At 52.0% G+C, this 18,762-nt stretch overlaps 2 protein-coding genes across 2 annotated transcripts in view; one reads left to right on the top strand and one right to left on the bottom strand.

Moving 5' to 3' along the window:
* Positions 1–4,341, top strand: part of IL16 (interleukin 16) — a 95,678-nt gene extending 91,337 nt beyond the window's left edge. The window contains 4 exon segments of the mRNA XM_014563393.2: positions 1,133–1,273; positions 1,275–1,392; positions 1,647–1,772; positions 3,874–4,341. Coding sequence (XP_014418879.2) covers positions 1,133–1,273; positions 1,275–1,392; positions 1,647–1,772; positions 3,874–4,067 — 579 coding nt within the window. The 3' untranslated portion in view covers positions 4,068–4,341.
* Positions 3,090–17,589, bottom strand: STARD5 (StAR related lipid transfer domain containing 5). The gene is made up of 6 exons (XM_006189609.3): positions 17,213–17,589; positions 16,504–16,553; positions 16,016–16,148; positions 11,080–11,197; positions 10,141–10,234; positions 3,090–6,169 (listed from the first exon to the last, which is right to left on the bottom strand). Exons 1-6 carry the CDS (start codon positions 17,309–17,311, stop codon positions 6,022–6,024), a joined length of 642 nt encoding a protein of 213 aa, XP_006189671.1. The 5' UTR covers positions 17,312–17,589; the 3' UTR covers positions 3,090–6,021.
* Between the last annotated feature and the right edge of the window lie 1,173 nt (positions 17,590–18,762).

Genomic DNA, 18,762 nt, shown 5'->3' on the forward strand with positions numbered 1-18,762 from the left:
CCCTTTCTCCTTCTGTGTTTGAGCATCTCTGTTCCTTTCCAAATTCATTAAGAGAGAACTAACGCTGGGCAACTGTCTGTGACCACAGGCAAGCTGGGCGCCAACTCACACGTTCAGTTCGTCTTCCCCACACCTCCGGATGGGGAGTGGGGGGCACGATGCTTCCTTTGTAGAGGAAGGACCTAAGATGCAGAGCGTAGGTCCTGCTTCGTACTTGGGTCTTACAGCCTGAGGATCCTGACCGCACACCTGACCACGTAAAACTTTTCTAACACCGAAACAATTTAGAGAAACAAAGAACCTCATTCAAAAGATAATTTGCAAAACAGCACACAGCACAGTTTAGTGACTGCCCAAGCATGTTGTCATTCAGTCCTCTTAATCAAACACATTAGAATTTACATCATTAAAAAGGCTGAGGCGAAGTCACAAGTTTTTTTTTTTTAATCCCACATACTTCCAGAAAGGGAACGGGAGGGTGGGGGTGTTAGTCCCTTTTAACTGGAGTTAAAGGATCATAATTTCTAGGGGAGGAGCTTTAAAAATGTCTAGACTTCCTAGGAGAGGAATTCTGCAGGAGATGGGGCCTGAGAATTTGTCTATGAAAAAAAGATTCTTTGCTGAAATGCTTTTGGGGGAAATCACTGTGTTATACTGCCCGTTCTTAGAGAATCAGCATGCAGATTCGCACTGTAGAGTCTCTCATATATGTTTTTAAATTAGACATTTTGAGAGCTTACGTTTTTTTTCAATGTTCTTAAATTTCTTAAGACTTGAGAAACTTGCCTATTATACAATGCCTATTAATATGACACAGAATCATGGTTTGAAGGAAATCACTCTGGGAAATGCTGATGTGGAGCAGATAAAGCAAAAAGTTTTCACTGAATGCTAACTGGGTTTGTAGTGATACAGTCCAGGACATTGTGTTGGGAAGGATTCTGAGGGCCATCCTGGCCATTTTTGCTAATGATCTCTGCTCTGGGTGGAGAAGGAGGGAAGGCTGGAATCCGCAGCCCTGATCTAGAACACATTTAGTTTCATTTTCTTTGGCCTCAGAATCTTCTGGATTTGACTTGTTCAAGTCCTCCTCACACAAGAATCCAGATCTGACCTCCTTTGCTCTGCTCAGGTTCACAGGGTGTTCCCCAACGGGCTGGCCTCCCAGGAAGGGACTATTCAGAAGGGCAACGAGGTTCTTTCCATCAACGGCAAGTCCCTCAAAGGGGCCACGCACAACGACGCTCTGGCCATCCTCCGCCAAGCCCGGGACCCCTAGGCAAGCTGTGATTGTCACAAGGAAGCCAGCTCTGGAGGCCACACCCGACCTGAACTCCTCCACAGACTCTGCAACGTCGGCCTCAGCGGCCAGTGACGTCTCCGTGGAACCCAGTAAGTCCCTCGCTCCCGAAGCCCCGTGGGCCACACCACCTTTGGACACACGAGGCCAGTCCTGGTGAAGCGGCTCAGTACCTGGTGGCCCCCAGAACACGTGGCCTGCCTTGCACGCTGCCCAGGATGCCGGCCTGGGTTTGCATGTGCACGCGTCCAAGCTCTGCCGGCAGCAACAGCCAGGATCGCCTGCTGCCCGGGTGTCTGGCCTGGGGAGGAGGCCGTCCCTAACAACACCTCCATGCTTTTCTCAGCAGCAGAGGCCACGGTCTGCACGGTGACGCTGGAGAAGACCTCTGCAGGGCTGGGCTTCAGTCTGGAAGGAGGGAAGGGCTCCCTGCACGGGGACAAGCCTCTCACCATTAACAGGATCTTCAAAGGTGCGGCGTGTGTCTGTCTGCCTCTTGGCTTTCCCTGCAGTTGTGGGTGTTTGGCCTGGCCCCCCCAAAGGTTTCTGAGCACCTTCTGGGCCATGTTGGTTTCCCACAACCCAAGCCCTTTGTTTGGGGAGGCCAGCAGGCCTGGTAAGGACTCGATTTTGCTTTCTCTCGCTTTTCTCCTTGGCTCAGACAGCCCCTTAACCCCTCTCTGCTGGGTCCTTGTAAGTGACCGAGCTCTGGGCTTGGTGCAGCCTGCAGGGCCAGGACTGGGGTGAGGCACCAGGTGGCACTGCCCTGGGGGCACCAAAGTACTCAGTAATCAAGATACATACCGTTTCGATGCAATGTTTTTAAAAATCAAAATGAATTCCAAAAATCCATAATGAACAAACCATCAAGTTGTAAATAAAGACAGAGTCTGACTTTCTGCTTGCACAGCTCGGCCTCCCTCAGCCTCACCCTCCTCCTGGACCCCTCAGCTCCTGCCTTTACTCAAAATTGTGAGATTTTGTTCATCATGGATCGGGCAGCAGGCCAGCCTAGAGTAGGGGGTCACTCGGGTTTCCTGTGAAAATCATGCATGGACTGCAGCTATCACATAGACTCCCCCTTCCCCCCCGAGTCTTCACGGCTTCTCAAGCTGGACCCGCCGAGTGACAGAGGAAGGAGCTGTGGGCGGGGAGGCGCGTGGCCTGGGTTCTAGCCCCGGCTCGGCTTCCTACTTGCTGAGTGACCACTGCCTTCTGGGCCTGGGCTCCTTGTCTATAAAGAGACGTGCAGGCATGTGTCTGAGGGCTCTGAGTGTGGGGACCTGAAGGCCCTGCAGCTCTGCTCCCCGGCCCTGGGAGCTCCTGCTGCAGACTGGTCTTGTTAACGGGAGATCCGCTGCAGCTGCTGGAACCCAGGGGGCGGGCTGAGGCTCACGTGGAGGCTCCCTGGGAATCCATGTTTACTCCAACTCCAGGGAAAATATTTTTAACTTTGGAAGGTCGACTTGGAGTGATCATAGGGTTCAAAGTCAAGAGACCTGGATTCCAGTGGCAGCATGACCTTGGGCAAATCACTTCCCCATGTTGGTCCCATTTGCTTACATGGGGATGAGCCTACTGGCTGCAGGATGATGTGGTACCAAGGGCTGTGGATTCTGCAGCAGGGTCTGGGTTCAGACCCAGGCACCACCACTCAGAAGCGCTGAGGCTTGGGTGAGTTACTTGAGTCCTTGGTTCCCTCCCACGTAGAAAGGGAATAAACAGTAGGAGTAGGTGCCTCCCAGGATTCCTGCCATCAATGCAAAGCGTTAACAACATGCTTGCTGTATATAATTGCCCAATATACTTTATTTTTAAATTATTATCATCATTACCACTATCTCATAATCTCATTCAATATTTCTGAGTATCATTGTGTCAAACAGATGGGAAATTTTCTTCCAACATAAACAGTATATAGCTCTCTTTCCACAGGTACCTTTGAAAGAGTGAGGGGGAGTAGAGGGCAGAGCTCAGTGGTAAAGCGCCTGCTTGGATGCATGAGGTCCTGGGTCCAATCCCCAGTCCCTCCATTAAAAAAAAAAAAAAAAAAAAAAGAGTGGGAGCCGTATGTGATTACATCCTTCTTACACGGACCCAGGGGTCTTCTCCAGGCCAGTTCAGAACCAAAAGTCCTGTGAAGGTTGTCTTGTAAACATCCCACCAGCTCCATCCCCATAGCACCCAATGCCTGGTGATCTCATTAGAAGTAGGGAGACCATATGTGAAGGGAGTGGAGCGTGGGGACGGTGCCCAGGGAGGCTCCGAGGAGGATTCAGTTCCCGGGAGTCCTCTGAGACCCATGGGCGTCTCCTCGGCCCAGCGCTGGCTTGGCGCTGCCTGAAATCTCCCTTCTCTGGGGACAGCATGGGCCACAGGGAGCTGGCGCTAGGTATGCCAACCTCAGAGTCCCCATTTTATGAGATGTCTCATTTTCGAGCCACCAGCAAGCTCCGGAGGGATGGGCACCAGTTCCCTTCTGAGCTGTCCTGGCTCCTCAGAGACCAGGGGCAGGCGGTGACGCCTTACTCCCCCGTCAGTCACGGAATCCATGACCTCCTCTCCCCTCTCAGGGTCGGCCTCAGAACAGAGTGAGACGGTCCAGCCGGGAGATGAAATCTTACACTTGGCCGGCACCGCCGCGCAGGGCCTCACACGGTTTGAAGCCTGGAACATCATCAAGGCGTTGCCTGATGGACCTGTCACGATCGTCATCAGGAGGAAGAGTCTCCAGTCCCAGGGGCCCACGCCTACCGGAGACTCCTAGGCCGGACACCAGTGCTGACGCCAAAGCCGAGAGCGCGCAGCCCCCCACAACCACTAATTCTCAGGGTCACTGCTAGCCCCCACCCCCTGGGGGAAAGCACGGGTGTGCTTCCTGGGGGCTGCTGCCCAGGTCTGGACCTTCTGGGACGCCACGCAGCAAGAGGGTTGTCCCAAGTTAGGGCAGAGTCACACCGGGTGCTGATACAGACTGTAGACTGTGTATAGAGAGAGCTTAATGGTAATATCGTGGTGTAAATAAAATGGGTATATTACGACTCGGTATGAAATCCAGTGCCTGGCTTTGCAGATTTTCCAAGTACTATAACTGTAACGAACCACCTGAAACAGCAACCTTTGTTTTCCTCATGCATCTGCCACGTGGGCCGGCTTGGAGGGTGTGACTCATCCTGCTCCACCTGGCATCAGCTGGAGCAACTCACAGGCTGGGGTGGGGGGTGCTGGAACTCCCAGAAGGGTCAGTTCACGCAGACCTGCGGCCCCTGATGTTGGCTGTGGACTGGGAACTCCGCTGGAGCTGTTGGCCCGGACACTTACCGTTGGCCTCCCTCTGTGGCCTGGGCTTCCTCAGCATGGTGGCTAGGTGTCCCCAGAGAGTGCGAGAGCCGGGCAGGAGCTGCATCCTTTTTTGACCTTGCTGCCAAGGTTGAACAGCATCACTTCTGCCGTACTCTGTCAGAGCTGGCCCAGGCCTGCCCCGCTTTAAGCAGAGGGGGAAGATTGCTGGGGCTAGTTTTGGAAAGTACAGTCTATTATATGAAACATTTGCAAACCTGTTTTTGGTTGGTTGGGTTGGAAAGGTGCTCCTAGCAGGGGCGGTACCAGTGGCAGAGCAAGTAAGCAGAGAGGAGTACAGGAGACCCTCCACGTGTGCTCAGCTGTGCCAGCGAGAGGACCGGCCCGGGGAGGAGAGGGTAACAAATGGCTACCCCTCGCCTGCCACATGCCAAGCCCTGTGATGGTGCCAAGCGGACACTGTCTTTAGTAATCACAGCAGTGTCTCCAGAGCTTGGAATTGTCCCATTGTACTAGATGAGGGCACTGAGACGCGGAAATAGTAGGCAACTTATCCAGATGGCCAATGATGAGAGTGAGTCCTTTCTTCTGCAGTTTGGCCCAGATTAACAGGCTGGGGGCGGCGGCAGCGGCGGCGGGGTCTGCTCTGCTTCCTTCCTGCTGACAGCAGTACGGCCCGACCAGGGCCTGGAGGCCAGAGGACCCCTGCTCCATCTTCTATAACAGAGGACAAGAAAAGGCAAATGTCCATGGAGAGGAGGCTCTCCTCTGACTTCCACGTGTAAGCATTCCAATGTGCTGCCTGGAGCAGATTCAAGCTGCCTGGTTTCGCCAGGTGCCTGAAACTTGTACAGGGGGAAAAAAAGAGAGGAAAATGATTTGAATGGAAGAGACAATTCATGGAGTATCGAAAGTATTTTTCCTGAATGCTTGTATCATTTTTTAAACATCATTTTCCAAGTTGCCATCTTCTTAAGGGGGAAATCTGGCACGGTGTTACCAGAAAGGCACACCCAGGGATCTGCAGCCCAGGACTGAGCGAGCTCGGGATGCTCCAAAGGGGCCGAGCCAGGTTTTCATTAACTATGGTGATTCTTTTGGACAAACGGGGAAACGAGGTCTCCGAGAGTGACTGGCACAGAAGGCTGTGGACCCGAGTGCATCACATGGAACCAGGGCAGAGTCCCTGTCTGGTGCCTGGGGGCCGGAGGAGGTGTGTTTGGAAAATGGCAGAAGCTCCTCCCAGGTGGAGCCGAGTGGAAGGAGGAGCAGGAAGGGCCAGGGCCACCCTTGGCTGATGCTCCAGGAGAGCTGTCCGTCAGAGGGTTTCAAGGGACAAACACAGTTCTCAAAGGCATTCCAGTGTCCCGGTAACTGCAGCTCCACGAGTCATGCCAGTTCTCTGCCAACAAGCCAGGACGTCAGCCGTAGAATTTCTTCACTGCCTTCTGAAGGTTGGCGTAGAAGCCGGCCATGCTGCGGGGGAAGAAGGAGTCCACCACGCCCTGCGGGAGGTAGCCGCTGAGGTCGGTCTGGAAGAACGCGACCACACTGGTCTTGTGGGGCTCCCTGTGAAAGCAAAGGCAGGGCTGTTACGTGCCTGGAGCAGGAAGACCGGGCTGGGCTGAGCATCAGGGCAGGCGGAGAGCGGCCGACCCAGGGAAATGGCCCAGACACAGGGACTTGGTTCACTGCCCCGGGGCCCCCTCTGGACCTGCTCCTCCTCAGGATGTGAGCACACCCTCTCATGGATGCTTCCACGGCCCTGCCAGGCCGTCAAGCGAGGAGAAGCCCCCACTTCCAGCCCAGGATGGTCATTAGTTCCCTGTGCCTGATTCATTTGGCAAAGGCTTTCGGAGAACTCACTCTGCCGGGTCCTGGTGGAGGGGGACAGACACGAGGCTGCCTTCATCCATTAAGGGCAAATGGCCTGGGAGCTCCTGGGGGTTCCTGACACCCTTTGGAGGGGTCTGCAAGGTCAAAGCTATTTGCATCACAGCACTCAGATATGATTTGTCTTTTTCACTTCCGTTCTCTTAGAGTGGACTTCACTCTCACAAACTTCCCAATGGCCAGGACAATGAAGGCAGAGGGTTTATGGGGGCCATTTAGCATTTTATTTGACTGGAGCTGCCAACAGCTTCAGGTGGGGGTTTCCAGAGGCTACATGATGTATGATATCACAACAGACTGAATGCAGGAGCAGGTAGAGCTTCTACGAAACCTGACATTAAAGAGATTTCCAAAAATCCATATCCCCAAGGCCACTCTTCACTATTTTTTCCTTTTGAAAAAGTAGGGTTTTTTTTTTAAATAAAAAATTTGCTAACATATAACCAACGTATTATTGTTCTTCTAAAATAAATATTTTAAAAGTCCCCATTTCAATTTCCAATCTAGTAAATATTGATATACTCCACATGAACAAAAGCCCTTTGATGCCCTGAATAATAGAGGACAACGAAGGCTTAGGTCAAAACCGTGAGAACCGCTGACTTAGAACTGGACCAAGAACTTGGGCACACGTGAAGGGGGTGGCAAAGCTCAGAGGGAGCAGGGCACCGACCTGGGCTGGAAGTCGAGAGGCAGGGTCCTGAAACCAAACCCAGCAGCTCGGTGGACCTCCCCAGGCTGCAGATGTGATGGCCTCATGCTCAGGGCCACGAGGGGGGTGAGACCCACCAGCCAGAGTCAGATTCAGTGAGGGGCACGTATGGGAGGAGAAGGGACCGAACTTGGTAGGGACAGGAGGTTTACACTGTCACAACTTCCTGAAGGCCAGGCCTTGGAGACCATTTGGCATTTGATTTGAATGGTGCCGTCAACAGCATCAGAGTCTCATCTGGAACCCCACGGAGCGTTGCACCTGCCCATGGAATGTTTCCTGACGTGATGGAGGGTCAAGGGCTGAGAAGTGGAGAGCCCCGCCCTCCCTCCCGGATGCACAGACGGGGGCGGGGCCAGCAGATGAACAACCACGCAGGACAGCACCTGCTGCCCTGGGCGGTGGCTTTTCTCCTCTGTTCGTGCAGTCTCTGCACAAAGCCCCAAGTCCGGGGGTCAGAGACTGCCTGACATCTCAGCGCCTCTGCACCATCGGCCTCGATTCCTTACTCACCAACCCGCAGCCCCTCCACCTTTGCTGGGACCCTGTCTTCTCTCTGCTCCTCCTCCCCCACGCTACCTCAGACCCTCATCTCTCAGCAGTAGTCCTCTTTGGTCTGGAAGCACGGACAGGTGAGGGAGAAATTTTGCTCAGCATCCATGCTTTCCTCCGGGTGAGGATGGGGCTTGGTAGGAGGTAAGTATGTGATGTGCACGGTGGAAGAGGCAAACCTGGTACCTTGCAGAGTGCCACGGCCACGGCGAACAGCGGTTCTTGCTTGTACATCATTAACAGAGCGGGCAGAGGGGGGCTTAGAGAGGGGTTGGAGCCGCCCCGTCTTCTCACAGAGGAGGCTGGGATAGGGAAGGGCGGCCACCACCGGTCTGTCATAAGGACTAACGCAGACGTGCAGGGCTCCATAGATGACATGACTCTCCTGCCTCTGCTCTGACATGGACCCCCCAGTCCGGAGGACAACTAGAATCCACACCTCTCCCGTCCCCTGCAGCCACCCTGAGCTCAGTCACCTCTGTCACTTGCTCACGACCTCATGCACTCCAGGTGCATCACAGCACTGGAAAGCCAGCTCAGAGCACATCCTGCTCAAAACTCTCCTCTGGCTTCCCGGTCCTCACCACGGGCTGACTCAAAGGAGAGCGCGTACGTCCTCGCTGCGGCCCACGCGGCCCTCCGAGGTGCGGGCCCTGCTGCCCTGGTGACCAGATCACTGCAATCTAGCACCATGGCCTCTGTGCTGTGACCTCTAAATGCCCCTCCTCTGCCCCCACCTCAGGGACTTTGTACTGCTCACCCCTCTGCCAGGAACACCCCCTCTACCCTCCACCACATCCCCAAGGCTCTCTGCATTGTGCTTCACTCAAATGCCTGATCAGGGAGGCCTTTGATGACCCCCGGATGCTGCACTCCCCCACCCTTCCCTGGCGTCTTTATCTGGTCTAAATTTTCTCCAAAGCACTTAACATCTGATAATGACATACCTGTACATCTGAGAGTTACTGTGCTTGAGTTTCGTCTGTCTACCCTGCTCGCACTAGAATCTCAACTCCAAGAGGACTTGTCTGTTTTGAGGGGGTCAATACTGAGATTAAGAGGCTAGACTTTGGAGTCAGATGCCTGGGTTTAAATTGTAGCTCTCTCACTTCCTGGCTGTGTGATCTTGGGTAAATTACATAACCTCTCTGTGCCCCAGAGTCCTTAGATAAAAACTGACGGCAATAACAGTACCTTAGGGTCGTTGTAAGAATAAAAATGAGTTAATCCCCCCGCTCAGGAGACTAACCCTGCATGTGGCCGACTTCGGCAGACAGCGTTACTGGGAACATAAAAGGCTTCAATCAAGCTGGGTGAAAACCTTCACTTCAGCTGGGCTTTGTGGGACCTTTCTGGCTCCAACTGCCCCAGCTACAAAGTCCGAGCAGTCACCCTTGCTATCTGCCATGAGGCATGACAATCCTCATCATACTGTGTGTTCTCCTAAAAGAAGGTGGCCGTGGAGAAAGGGCTCTGCCTCTTATTCTGAAAATTCGTGTGTGTGTGTGTGTGTGTGTGTGTGTGTGTGTTAAGGGGAACTGTGTTGGACTGCAGCCATGCTATTATTTTCAAACTCAAAAGCTTTGCTGTGTTTAATATAAGTCTTCCACAAGATGTTTGGAAGCCGGCTTAGCAAAAGCATTACACGGAGGTGTGGACGTGGGTTTTACGTAAAATGCTACAGCACCATGGCCCTACTCCCAGGGTGATGTGGCAACAGCACAGACTTACCCCTCCTGGTGTCTGCTCATGGACTGCGGGGTGACAGGGACACACCCTCAGGCACAATTTCTTTCCTTGTCAATCTGGCTGGCTCCCAGGATAAACTAGTGACCTTCAGGTGATTACCGCACAGAAAGCTCCTGGTAAAAACCTGAGCTTAGGTCTGGGGCCGACTCCTGGTTTGCTCTCTGAATCATCCTTCAGCCCCAAACACCTCCACCTCGTTCCTCGTTGAGGGGAGACAAGCACCACGTGGGATACAGGGTGGGGACAGCAAAGCTCTCGGAGGCAGAGGCTGGGCAGTCAGGCCCTGCACCGCCAGCCAGTGGCCCTGCACAGACCACTCAACCTCTCCTGAGCCTCAGTTTCCTCCTCTGCTAAATGGGACCATGACAATTGCCCAGCTTGCTTGGGGCTGAAGGGAGGATTCCTTGCATCAAAAACGTCGCCTCCCCACCATTCTTTCCCCGGCGCCTAGAACTCTGGTGTCCTACGTCTCTGACAAGGACGTGCAGGGCTCTTAATGTCAAGGCCGACAGGACTGGGAGGCAGTCTTACTATTGTGAATCACAGTTCAGGTGCCCACTGAACAGAATGTCCTCAGTTAAGCCACAGTCAGGTAAGTCTGGGCATGTAATTCAGTCCGGGAGGTGATCCTTACCCTGGCAGAGGCTCGCAGAAGCAGCCACAAGGATGGTTAAATCCTCTCACATAACCCGGCCTTGGGGGACAGGATGGATACTCCACATGGGTGGCTGGAGGACAGAGCAAGATGGTCAGTGAGCTACGAGTTCAGACAGTCGGGCCACGACCACTGAAGGGCCTTCCTGGGCACCCCCTGTGCGTGCAGACTGCTCACCCGGAGCCTGTCAGCAGGTGACCCTGCTACTTGGCCCTGAGCTCTTCTTACCGCCCCACCCTCCACTGTCCCTTACACACACACACACACACACACTCACACGCACACGCACACATACATGCGCTCACGTTTACAGCTCCCCCAAGCCTGCCAGAATATTAGAGAAGAGAATGTTTCAGACTGTAAGGCTTGGGCGTAGGAGGACGAGGGTCCCCCTTGTCTCAAACCGCAGCCAACAGACATGTGGATGCGCCCACCGCCTCCCCCTGTGGGGAAGACTCCGAGGAGCAGCAGGGGCCGTAGCTTTCAGAAGGCAGGGACACAAACTGCGGCGGCGGCAGGAACTCTGCTCCTTGCTGGGAAGGGGGGAGGCGATAGCCCCACAGCCCTCCCGGGAGGGCACACTGTGGATCCCAGGGATCACTGCACCCTGGGCTCCCATGAAGCCAAACAACCCCGCGTGTCTAGGGCACAAACTCTGAGCCTCAGCAGGGATGATCAGGGGTGCGGACCAAATCCGTGATTCACAACTCAGATGACTGGGGCGAATCACAACTCCAATGACTAGGGCGTGGGCTCTCCCATCCCAGACCTCCATGGCACACACAGATACAGGGGCCCAGGCTGTGAGCTTGCCGGTGACGTCCAGCTGGGCGGCTCTCCTTGAGGTCCCGGGCGGGTGTGGAGGAGAAAGAGCCCGGCGTCCCACGAAGGCTGGGCAGCAGCCCCGCCGTCACTCACCATTGGAACTGATGGTCCCATCCTCATACTTCTTGGCCAGCGCCAGGTCCACGAAGTCTCTGGGAGAAATGAGCTTCATGGCGGCCGAGGGGGTGGTCGTTCGGCAGATGCACAGTGTCTGTCACAGCAAAGGGGAGTGCAGCTGCCTCTGAGGGTCAGCCAGTGCCTCCCGCCCTGAGTCCGATCTGAGCTCATCAACCCCTTCCCACACTCTAGGGTCTGGCAAATGGGAAAAGCACTGATGGCAGGGTGGCACTGTGACCTGGAGGGTCAGGGTGAGCTTTCCTGAAGTGCCAAGGGGCACGAGAATAGACCCAGTTTGTAAAATCTAGGGTTGTGACCCGAGCTGCCCAGGGCTGATCAGGGCCCCTCTGAGCTTGTTCCCCAAGATCCTAGAGTTGTCACTGACTGAGCATCTAGCTCAGCTGGCTGGACAAAGCACCCAGTGGTCACTCACAACTCTGAGAAATAGGTATCATTAATCCATTTGACAGGTGAGGAAACTGAGGCTTGGAGAAAGAATTCACCACAAAGCTCATGGGGGTGATGAGACTTGAACTGGGACTAGGATGAGGCGAGAGGCCATTCCTTTCTAAGGCTGACCCTGCACCTGCCTATCCCTGATGGCAGTGCCTCCTTAAATGTGTGTTTCTGGTTTCCCATGGTTCCAGCCCCAGGAGGGAGCATCCTTTGAGTTTCACCCAGGCTCAGGGTATCCCACCAAGTCCATTCTCCCACTTTACAAGCCAAGGGCCCTCCAAACTCACCCCATGTTTTACCCCACTATTCCGCTCCACCAGCAGGACCCCGCCCTTTCAAGGTCACAAGTTCAGGTCAGGCCTGAGGATGGGAGTCTTGAGAGCTCTGGGGGGACTGGAGAAGATCGCTCCCCCTGTGTCTCTGCCCTTTCAGTGTTTAGATTCAGGGCACCGTGTGTTGCTGAGAAGCCTCTGACCTCGGGGTCTGAGTCTTCCAGGTGAGCATGAGATTGAGAACCTTCCAGTAGGTGCCCCGGGAATCAGTTTCCAGATGCCTCAACCTCCGTGGGTCCTTCTTCCTAAAATAACCAGCCTGAGAACGGGCTGCGCCTTCGCGCTGGTTTTCCTTTCCCACTTGCCGAAAGGTGCCACCTACCCTGCCTACCTGGGATCTTCCAGTCACGCACTGCCCTGGGGTGTAAGGCCCCCAGGGGCCAGAGGGACACCTGCCGATGCTGATTTCAGTGTCTAACCACGGCCCTGCACATGGGAGTCAGAGTCTCGTGTTTCCCCCCTCTTACAGCATATTCTTTTTAAAGGCCAATGCGTGCTGCTAGAGACAAGGTAATTCTGCCTTTTCTGAATTCTGATATTTTGTAGTAGGAATGGCAGAAGTGATGAGACTTTTTTAAAAAGAAAAACTATACAGCCTCCACTCCTGACTGCTGTTACAAATGCATCAGCCCTGAAGAGAGTGTCTGGAGAACACGATGAAGAGGACACGGGTGAGAACGGCGGAAGGCGGCAGCACGTGTTACAAATGCAATAAACTTGTAATGTGGCTGTCTCCCCTCCATCCACCCATCCTTCCATCCACCTGTCCATCTGTCCATGATCTACCTTAGAATATTTGAGATTTTGTCAAAATCATCCTGTTAAATGCCAATCTGCAAGGAAGGGCCCTTTCTCTGCATTTTCATTGTTTCACTAAATGACAAAAAGCTACCACTTGTTTGCTGCTTCTCTGCTTTTCGGAAACCTGAGCCTACCAGCAGCCTGTGTTCTCTTTTCTTTTTGCAGGTTAACGTCTATTGAAGGCTGAGTCTTTCTAGCAATGTCGTATCTTTTCATGGTCACATGAATTAATTAGAACAAAGACCTCCCATTCACCTCATTAGAGATGGACACTATTTTACTTTTTATGTTGAACGGTCCTTCAATAGTTGTAATATAGTCATATTATTTTAATAAATTACAATCATATCTCAATTCAGATTTTTTTCAACACTTTAGAGCCTGATGGTCACAGGCAGCCCATTTTTTAAAAATTTAATTTCAGTTTATATATGAATTTATGATGTAGGATGATGACTTTCAAGAATAAATCTATTAGGATAAAATTCAGGAGGATACATGAGGTAGAAATTTGAGTTCAAGGATGTAGGTCACAGTGGAAAAAAAATGTGACAATGAATATATGTATGCTCATGTATAACTGAAAAATTGTGCTCTACACTGGAATTTGATACAACATTGTAAAATGACTATAACTCAATAAAAAAATGTAAAATAACTAACTAAATAAAAACAAAAAATCATATTATTTCCAAAAAGAAAAAAAAAAAAAGAAATTTGAGTTCAAGGAAAAAAACGATATAAAATTTCTGAGTAAGGAAAATTTGTTCATGTCTTTTAAAAATGGCTGGTGATAAATACAAATTTATCTTATTTCTATATGTCTAAAAGAATGATGTCATTGGTTCAAAATTGTCAAATTTATCACACATTAGAAATGACATGCTTTGCAATTTACGATGAAAATTTTAGATGTCAACTAAGTGTTAAATGTCAGCTAGATGTGTGGGGATGATACATAATTTCTCAAAAATCTGTTGGAGGTATGCAAGCAAAAAGTCTGAAGAGCATTGCACTGGAGGACTGAGGGGTCAGACAGGGTATGGCAGGGGTGGGGCGGTGCAGGGAGGGGGAGCCCTGCTTCCTGCTGACACGGGCTCAGCCTTCAGGGAAGTGGGTGCCAGGGATGGAGGGTTCTGTGCAGCTTGGTTCAGCGGCCCCAGACAGGGAAGCAGGCATGCTCCCCAAGGGATGCCCAGGGTGCTCAGAGGAGAGGGACCCTGGCAGCATCACCCACCAAATTCCACAGTGTGCACAGAAGCAGAATTGAGCACAGGTGATCCATGGCCCTAGCAGGCTCGGGAAAGGGCAGTGGTTAGGTGGTTACACAGGAACCGTGAGGAAAACACATTGCCAGGGGATCAGGTTAGCAGGACCCGGGGGTGACTAAGAGGTCAGGAGCCATCAGCCGGCTCTGCCACTTGTTACCTGGGTGAACTTGGGTGCATCTCTTTACTTCTGTGAAATTGTGTCCTTCCCACAGGGATTCAACTGAAATGCTTTGAGCACGTGGCAGAGTATAAAAGGACTCGATAAATGGCAGCACTTAGCATTTTAATCATTATTACGGCAGCTTAAGATTTTTCCTATAATTTCCTAAACCTTTCATTTTTTCTCATGTCCTACCACTCACTGTGCGAAGATAGACTATCTAAACACATTAAAAAAATGCAGCCACTTTTATCTGCAGAAAGAAAATTCTATATACGGGCATTCTGTCATTACAATTCTATTATGTTTTGAAGGACATGAACCCGTGTTTCCTTAACTTCAAGCATTTGTGTATCATTATTTACTTACTACTGTCACAATTTTTTTCCTATCTCTATCTCTGGTAGCACCTATCCTATTATTCACTTAATATTTTTATCTAAATGTGCTTACTTTTTAAAACTTATGTTTATTTTTAAAAGGAAGCTATTTAACAACTAAAAATGAAAAAATAAGTATCGTTTGGCATAAATAAAAGGCAATTGCAAAATATATATACAAGGGATGGTTGGATTTAAATTCTAACTCTGAGCCTAAGGCCAGCTGTCTGTTCTGTGATAAAAGAGATCCGCAAGTGTTAAACAGGTGTCAAAGGCACACGAGCACCTGACTGAGACGTTGTTCCCCTTCACGTTATCAGGGAGGCTGAAGGAGAACTGAAGTGGGCTGACCTCACTACGTGAGATGCCATTCCAGCTTTGACTGTTAAAGACCTACTATCGCCTTGTGCCCCCACATTATTTGCCCTGCCTTTCAAGAAACACTGACATAAACTCTTGTGATAACGAACTGAAATGTGAGTTCTTGGTCAAGGCTAAGAACACCCGGGTCCTGCTGAGTGACGGACCAGCAAAGAACTCTGGCTTGAGGTTTCACAACACCATCTATGGAAACGTCCAGGGGGGTGTCGTGTCCACGGATGCCAAAATCAAGACACTGTTCAAATCAAAAAGGCCGGCAAATTATCTGAACTAATAAAAATCAACAGAATCAAAAAAAAAAAAAAATAGGCCAGCAACATTTCCCCAAGGCAACTTTTTAATTCATTTTGGCTACGTCTCTCTCTTTTTTTCCCCCTCAACTCCTCTAAGCAAAATGAGGTGGATTCTTAACAGTACAGGGGATCCCAGGACAGGACCACCTAGATCTGTGCTGTCCATTATGGTTGCCACAAGTTCTATGTGGCTATTTAAGTTTACGTGGAGAGTCATGATACTTAAATAAAACTAACAATTTATTTCTTCAAACTAGGCACCTTTCAAATGCTCTGTGGCCACGGTGGGCCCAGGGCTACTGTACTAAACAGCGCTGTGGTAGCATATTCCCATCACCGCAGAAAGCTCTGCTGGGCAGCACCAGACCAGACACCACACATTTTTACCAACGGAGAAGCTGTCATGTAAAGGCTGCCCCCTGGCACAGCCCCACAGCGGCACAGAAGCCTGACTCTCTGGCCAGGACTCGGTTCATTACCATGGTCCCATCCTGTCAAGGGACAGTATTTCAAACTAGTGCTGACGCATCCAATCCAGGCACTGCAGCGTGCTCAGAGTGCCCCGCGAGTTCACACTCACTCTGCACTCCTGCCTTCATCAGCCGGCTGCGATGTTCTCTCAGCTGTGTCGCGGGCACCTCTACCCCTCTAAGTCTCACTGCTTCCTACCTGTACCTGGGCTGAGGCTGGGCTCGAGTGTCAAGCAGTGGGCGGCTTGTGTCTGCTGGGTGCTGGGGGCTCGCCGTGTACCCCCTTTGCCTAAAGATGTCACTGACCCCCTGCAGAGGGCACAGAGTCAGGTTACCGTCTAAGAATAACAGTGCTCGGAAAGACTTACATCAGTGATGCTTTCGATAATTTCAAAACCGGCCACATTCTCATCCCATTTATCTCGGAGGGTCCCAGCCAATGGCTTCACGCAGTCCCACACCTGCTCTGGTGTCCCATTCACAATGCCTTCTCCTCGGTACCTGGAGCACAAAAGAGGAATGTGACCCAAGGTATCAATCAAGTTTGTTAATCCTGGGCTTGCATACAAGGACTAGAAGCCACGTCTGTCATTGCTCTTCCAGACAGCCTTGCAGAGAAGGGGCTGAAGTGTACCAGCCCACCTCCCCTCAGGCTGGCGGAAATGGACAGAAGGAAAGCTTTCACAAGAATACAGTTCGAGGAAACGATTTAGTTAAACACGGAAGCTTTTCTGGAAGATAACTGGCAAGTTGATTCCAGGTGCTAGGGCCGATTAGCGTCTCTTAGGAAGAAAACCCACAGAAACATCAGGAAAGGTGGGGCACCTGACAAGCTTTGAACAAGGCATGCACTTACAGGTTCCCTGGAAACTCCACAGACGGCCTCCAGGAAACTGAAACTCCGTTCTGTCAAAAGGCACAGAATCGCAGACTTTTAGCGCTGGAAGGGCCCTGGGAGATCACCTGGCCCGATCCCTGTTCTTTGGAAGAGAAGTCGAGTCTCCAGATGCGACTCTCCAAGGTGACCCACCTGATACGTGGCAGAGTCGGGACCAGTCCTGGATAAAGCTGCCCTGCAGGAGCACGTGGTGGGCAAAGGGGTCTGGGGTCTGAAGTGGCTGACTCTAGGAGCACTGGCAAGTTTTCAAACCACCTTAAAAGCTACCACGAGTCTTGTTTCCTCGAGCAGTTTAGGTCTGCTTGTTAAAAACCCCAAGCGTCTGGTGAGCAGCATATCCCCTGGCCAGGGAACGCAGAGAGGGGCTCACGCCCCGAGGAACGAGTAAATGCTTTGGAGCCCGGTGCTTCTGGCTCCAGCCAGGTGACCTTGGCCAAATCTTTGAATGAAAGGGACAGATACTTACCTCCCGGGGTCACTGTGCACACAACAGGCCCGATATATCTTTTTAAAGGAAACAACCGCCAGTGGAGTCTCCTCCACAATCCAGCCCTGGGGGACTGGAGTGCAGAAAACCTCTGGGAGAGGAGGAGCCTGGGGGTTTCTGGGACCCCGGCCCCAAGGAGCAAAGGCCCCTCGACCCCTTCCCGCCCAGCTCCTCACTCACGCCTTCCCGGCAAATCTTCCAGCCTGACTTGTCTCGCCGGTACTGAAGCATCTTCTCCGCCACCGCCTCGCTTATCTGTGCGGCCAGCGCCGGGTCCATTGCGCCGAAAGCTGCACGAGGCTCCGGGGTCGCCGGTGTGGTGAGCGGTGGCGGAGGCCAGGGACTAGGATCTGGGAAGCCGGAAAGCAGGAACCGGGAGCAGAGCCCGGAGCCCCGCCCCCGCTCTCGGTTTGGTCCAGGCCGTCGGACGGGTCCCGCCCCGCTCTGAGATTGGCAGAGCTGGAGATCGCCCGACCCCTCCCCAGCGCAGGGCGCACGCCGCCCCGTCGATTACCGGGCGCCGCGGGCAAAGTTCTGCGGGATCCGCCTCCCGCCGGTCCCGGCTCTGGGAGGGACCCTGGAGCTCCCGGGCTCTACAGGGCCCGCGGTGAAGAGCCTAGTGGGCTGGGCCACGTCACGGACCGCGTCGTAGGCTTGTATAAGGGGCGTGGACTTTTGTCTTCAATGCAGAGGCTTTCAGCCTGGCGGGGCGATGGTGAAATTTGCATCAGAAATACCTTTCCAGGGCGGCTCTTGCAGGGGTGCAGGAGGGAGTGCGCTGGAGCCTGGGAGGTCACTTAGGAAGTTGTAGTGATAATGGGAAAGGTGGTGGTGACCTGGAGCAGGGAGTAGGCGGTGGAGGTGGAGAGAAGAGGACCCCTTGTAGAGTGTTTGGAAGATGGAATATAGAGATTTCTGTGACAGATGCGGGGGGGTGCAAAAGGAGGAAGCATCATGACTCCCACCTTTTGTCTTGAGCCACTGGTAGCTTAGCTGAGATGGGCCTGAAACAGGCTCGAGGGGGAACATTAAGAGTTCAGTTCTGGGCATATCTAGTTGGAGGTGCCTGCAAGACCTCTAAGCGGTGTACAGGAGACAGTGAGATGCGCTGGCATCTGGAAGAGAGCTGGACTCTAGATAAGAGGTCAGGGAGTTCTGTGCACCTGGGTGGCCTCTACCTGGAGGAGTGAGTGGGGTCACATTCCCCCAGCCTCCTTTCCTCCTCTTCAGTGCTATAACCAATTAAATATTTGAAAAGATCAAACACTGAGATCTGTTTGTATTTTCTGTGTTGTGCCCTTATTGTTCATTTAAAGGTTTGAAGAAAATAGTATAAAGAAAATGACTACTTGAAAACTCTTCTTGGAGGATGTGATGGGCTACCAAGGTGTTAAGGAGCCCGGATGGAGAATTAGGGAGTCCAAGTTCTAGACCCAGTTTCACCCACGATTCACTGTGTGGTTTTGGGCAAGTCACTCAGCCTTTTTGAGCCTGTTTGCCCGTAGGTGAAATGGGACAATAATAATGTCTCCCTGTGCTGTTGCAAAAGGCTAGTGAAGGAGTGCATGTGAAGGTTCCTAGGAGCTATAAAAGAAAAGACCATTATGTTAACCACGTTTAAAAAATTAAACACATCAAAATATTATAAAAAGTCAGACTATAGTCTGAGGGGAAAAATTGGAGCATGTTTTAACTAACAGTAAATTTTCTTAATGTACAAGGTGCTCTTA

Source organism: Camelus ferus, chromosome 27 (assembly GCF_009834535.1).
Source record: "Camelus ferus isolate YT-003-E chromosome 27, BCGSAC_Cfer_1.0, whole genome shotgun sequence".
Lineage (NCBI taxonomy): Eukaryota > Metazoa > Chordata > Mammalia > Artiodactyla > Camelidae > Camelus > Camelus ferus.

Excerpts from the sequence above, each read along its gene's own strand:
- STARD5 (XM_006189609.3), bottom strand. The coding sequence starts at position 17,311 with ATGGACCCGGCGCTGGCCGCACAGATAAGCGAGGCGGTGGCGGAGAAG. Across the intron at positions 16,149-16,503 it reads GTGGAGTTTCCAGGGAACCT|GTACCGAGGAGAAGGCATTG; the intron begins GTAAGTGCATGC and ends TTTGTGCTCCAG. Across the intron at positions 11,198-16,015 it reads TTATCGAAAGCATCACTGAT|ACACTGTGCATCTGCCGAAC; the intron begins GTAAGTCTTTCC and ends TTGCTGTGACAG.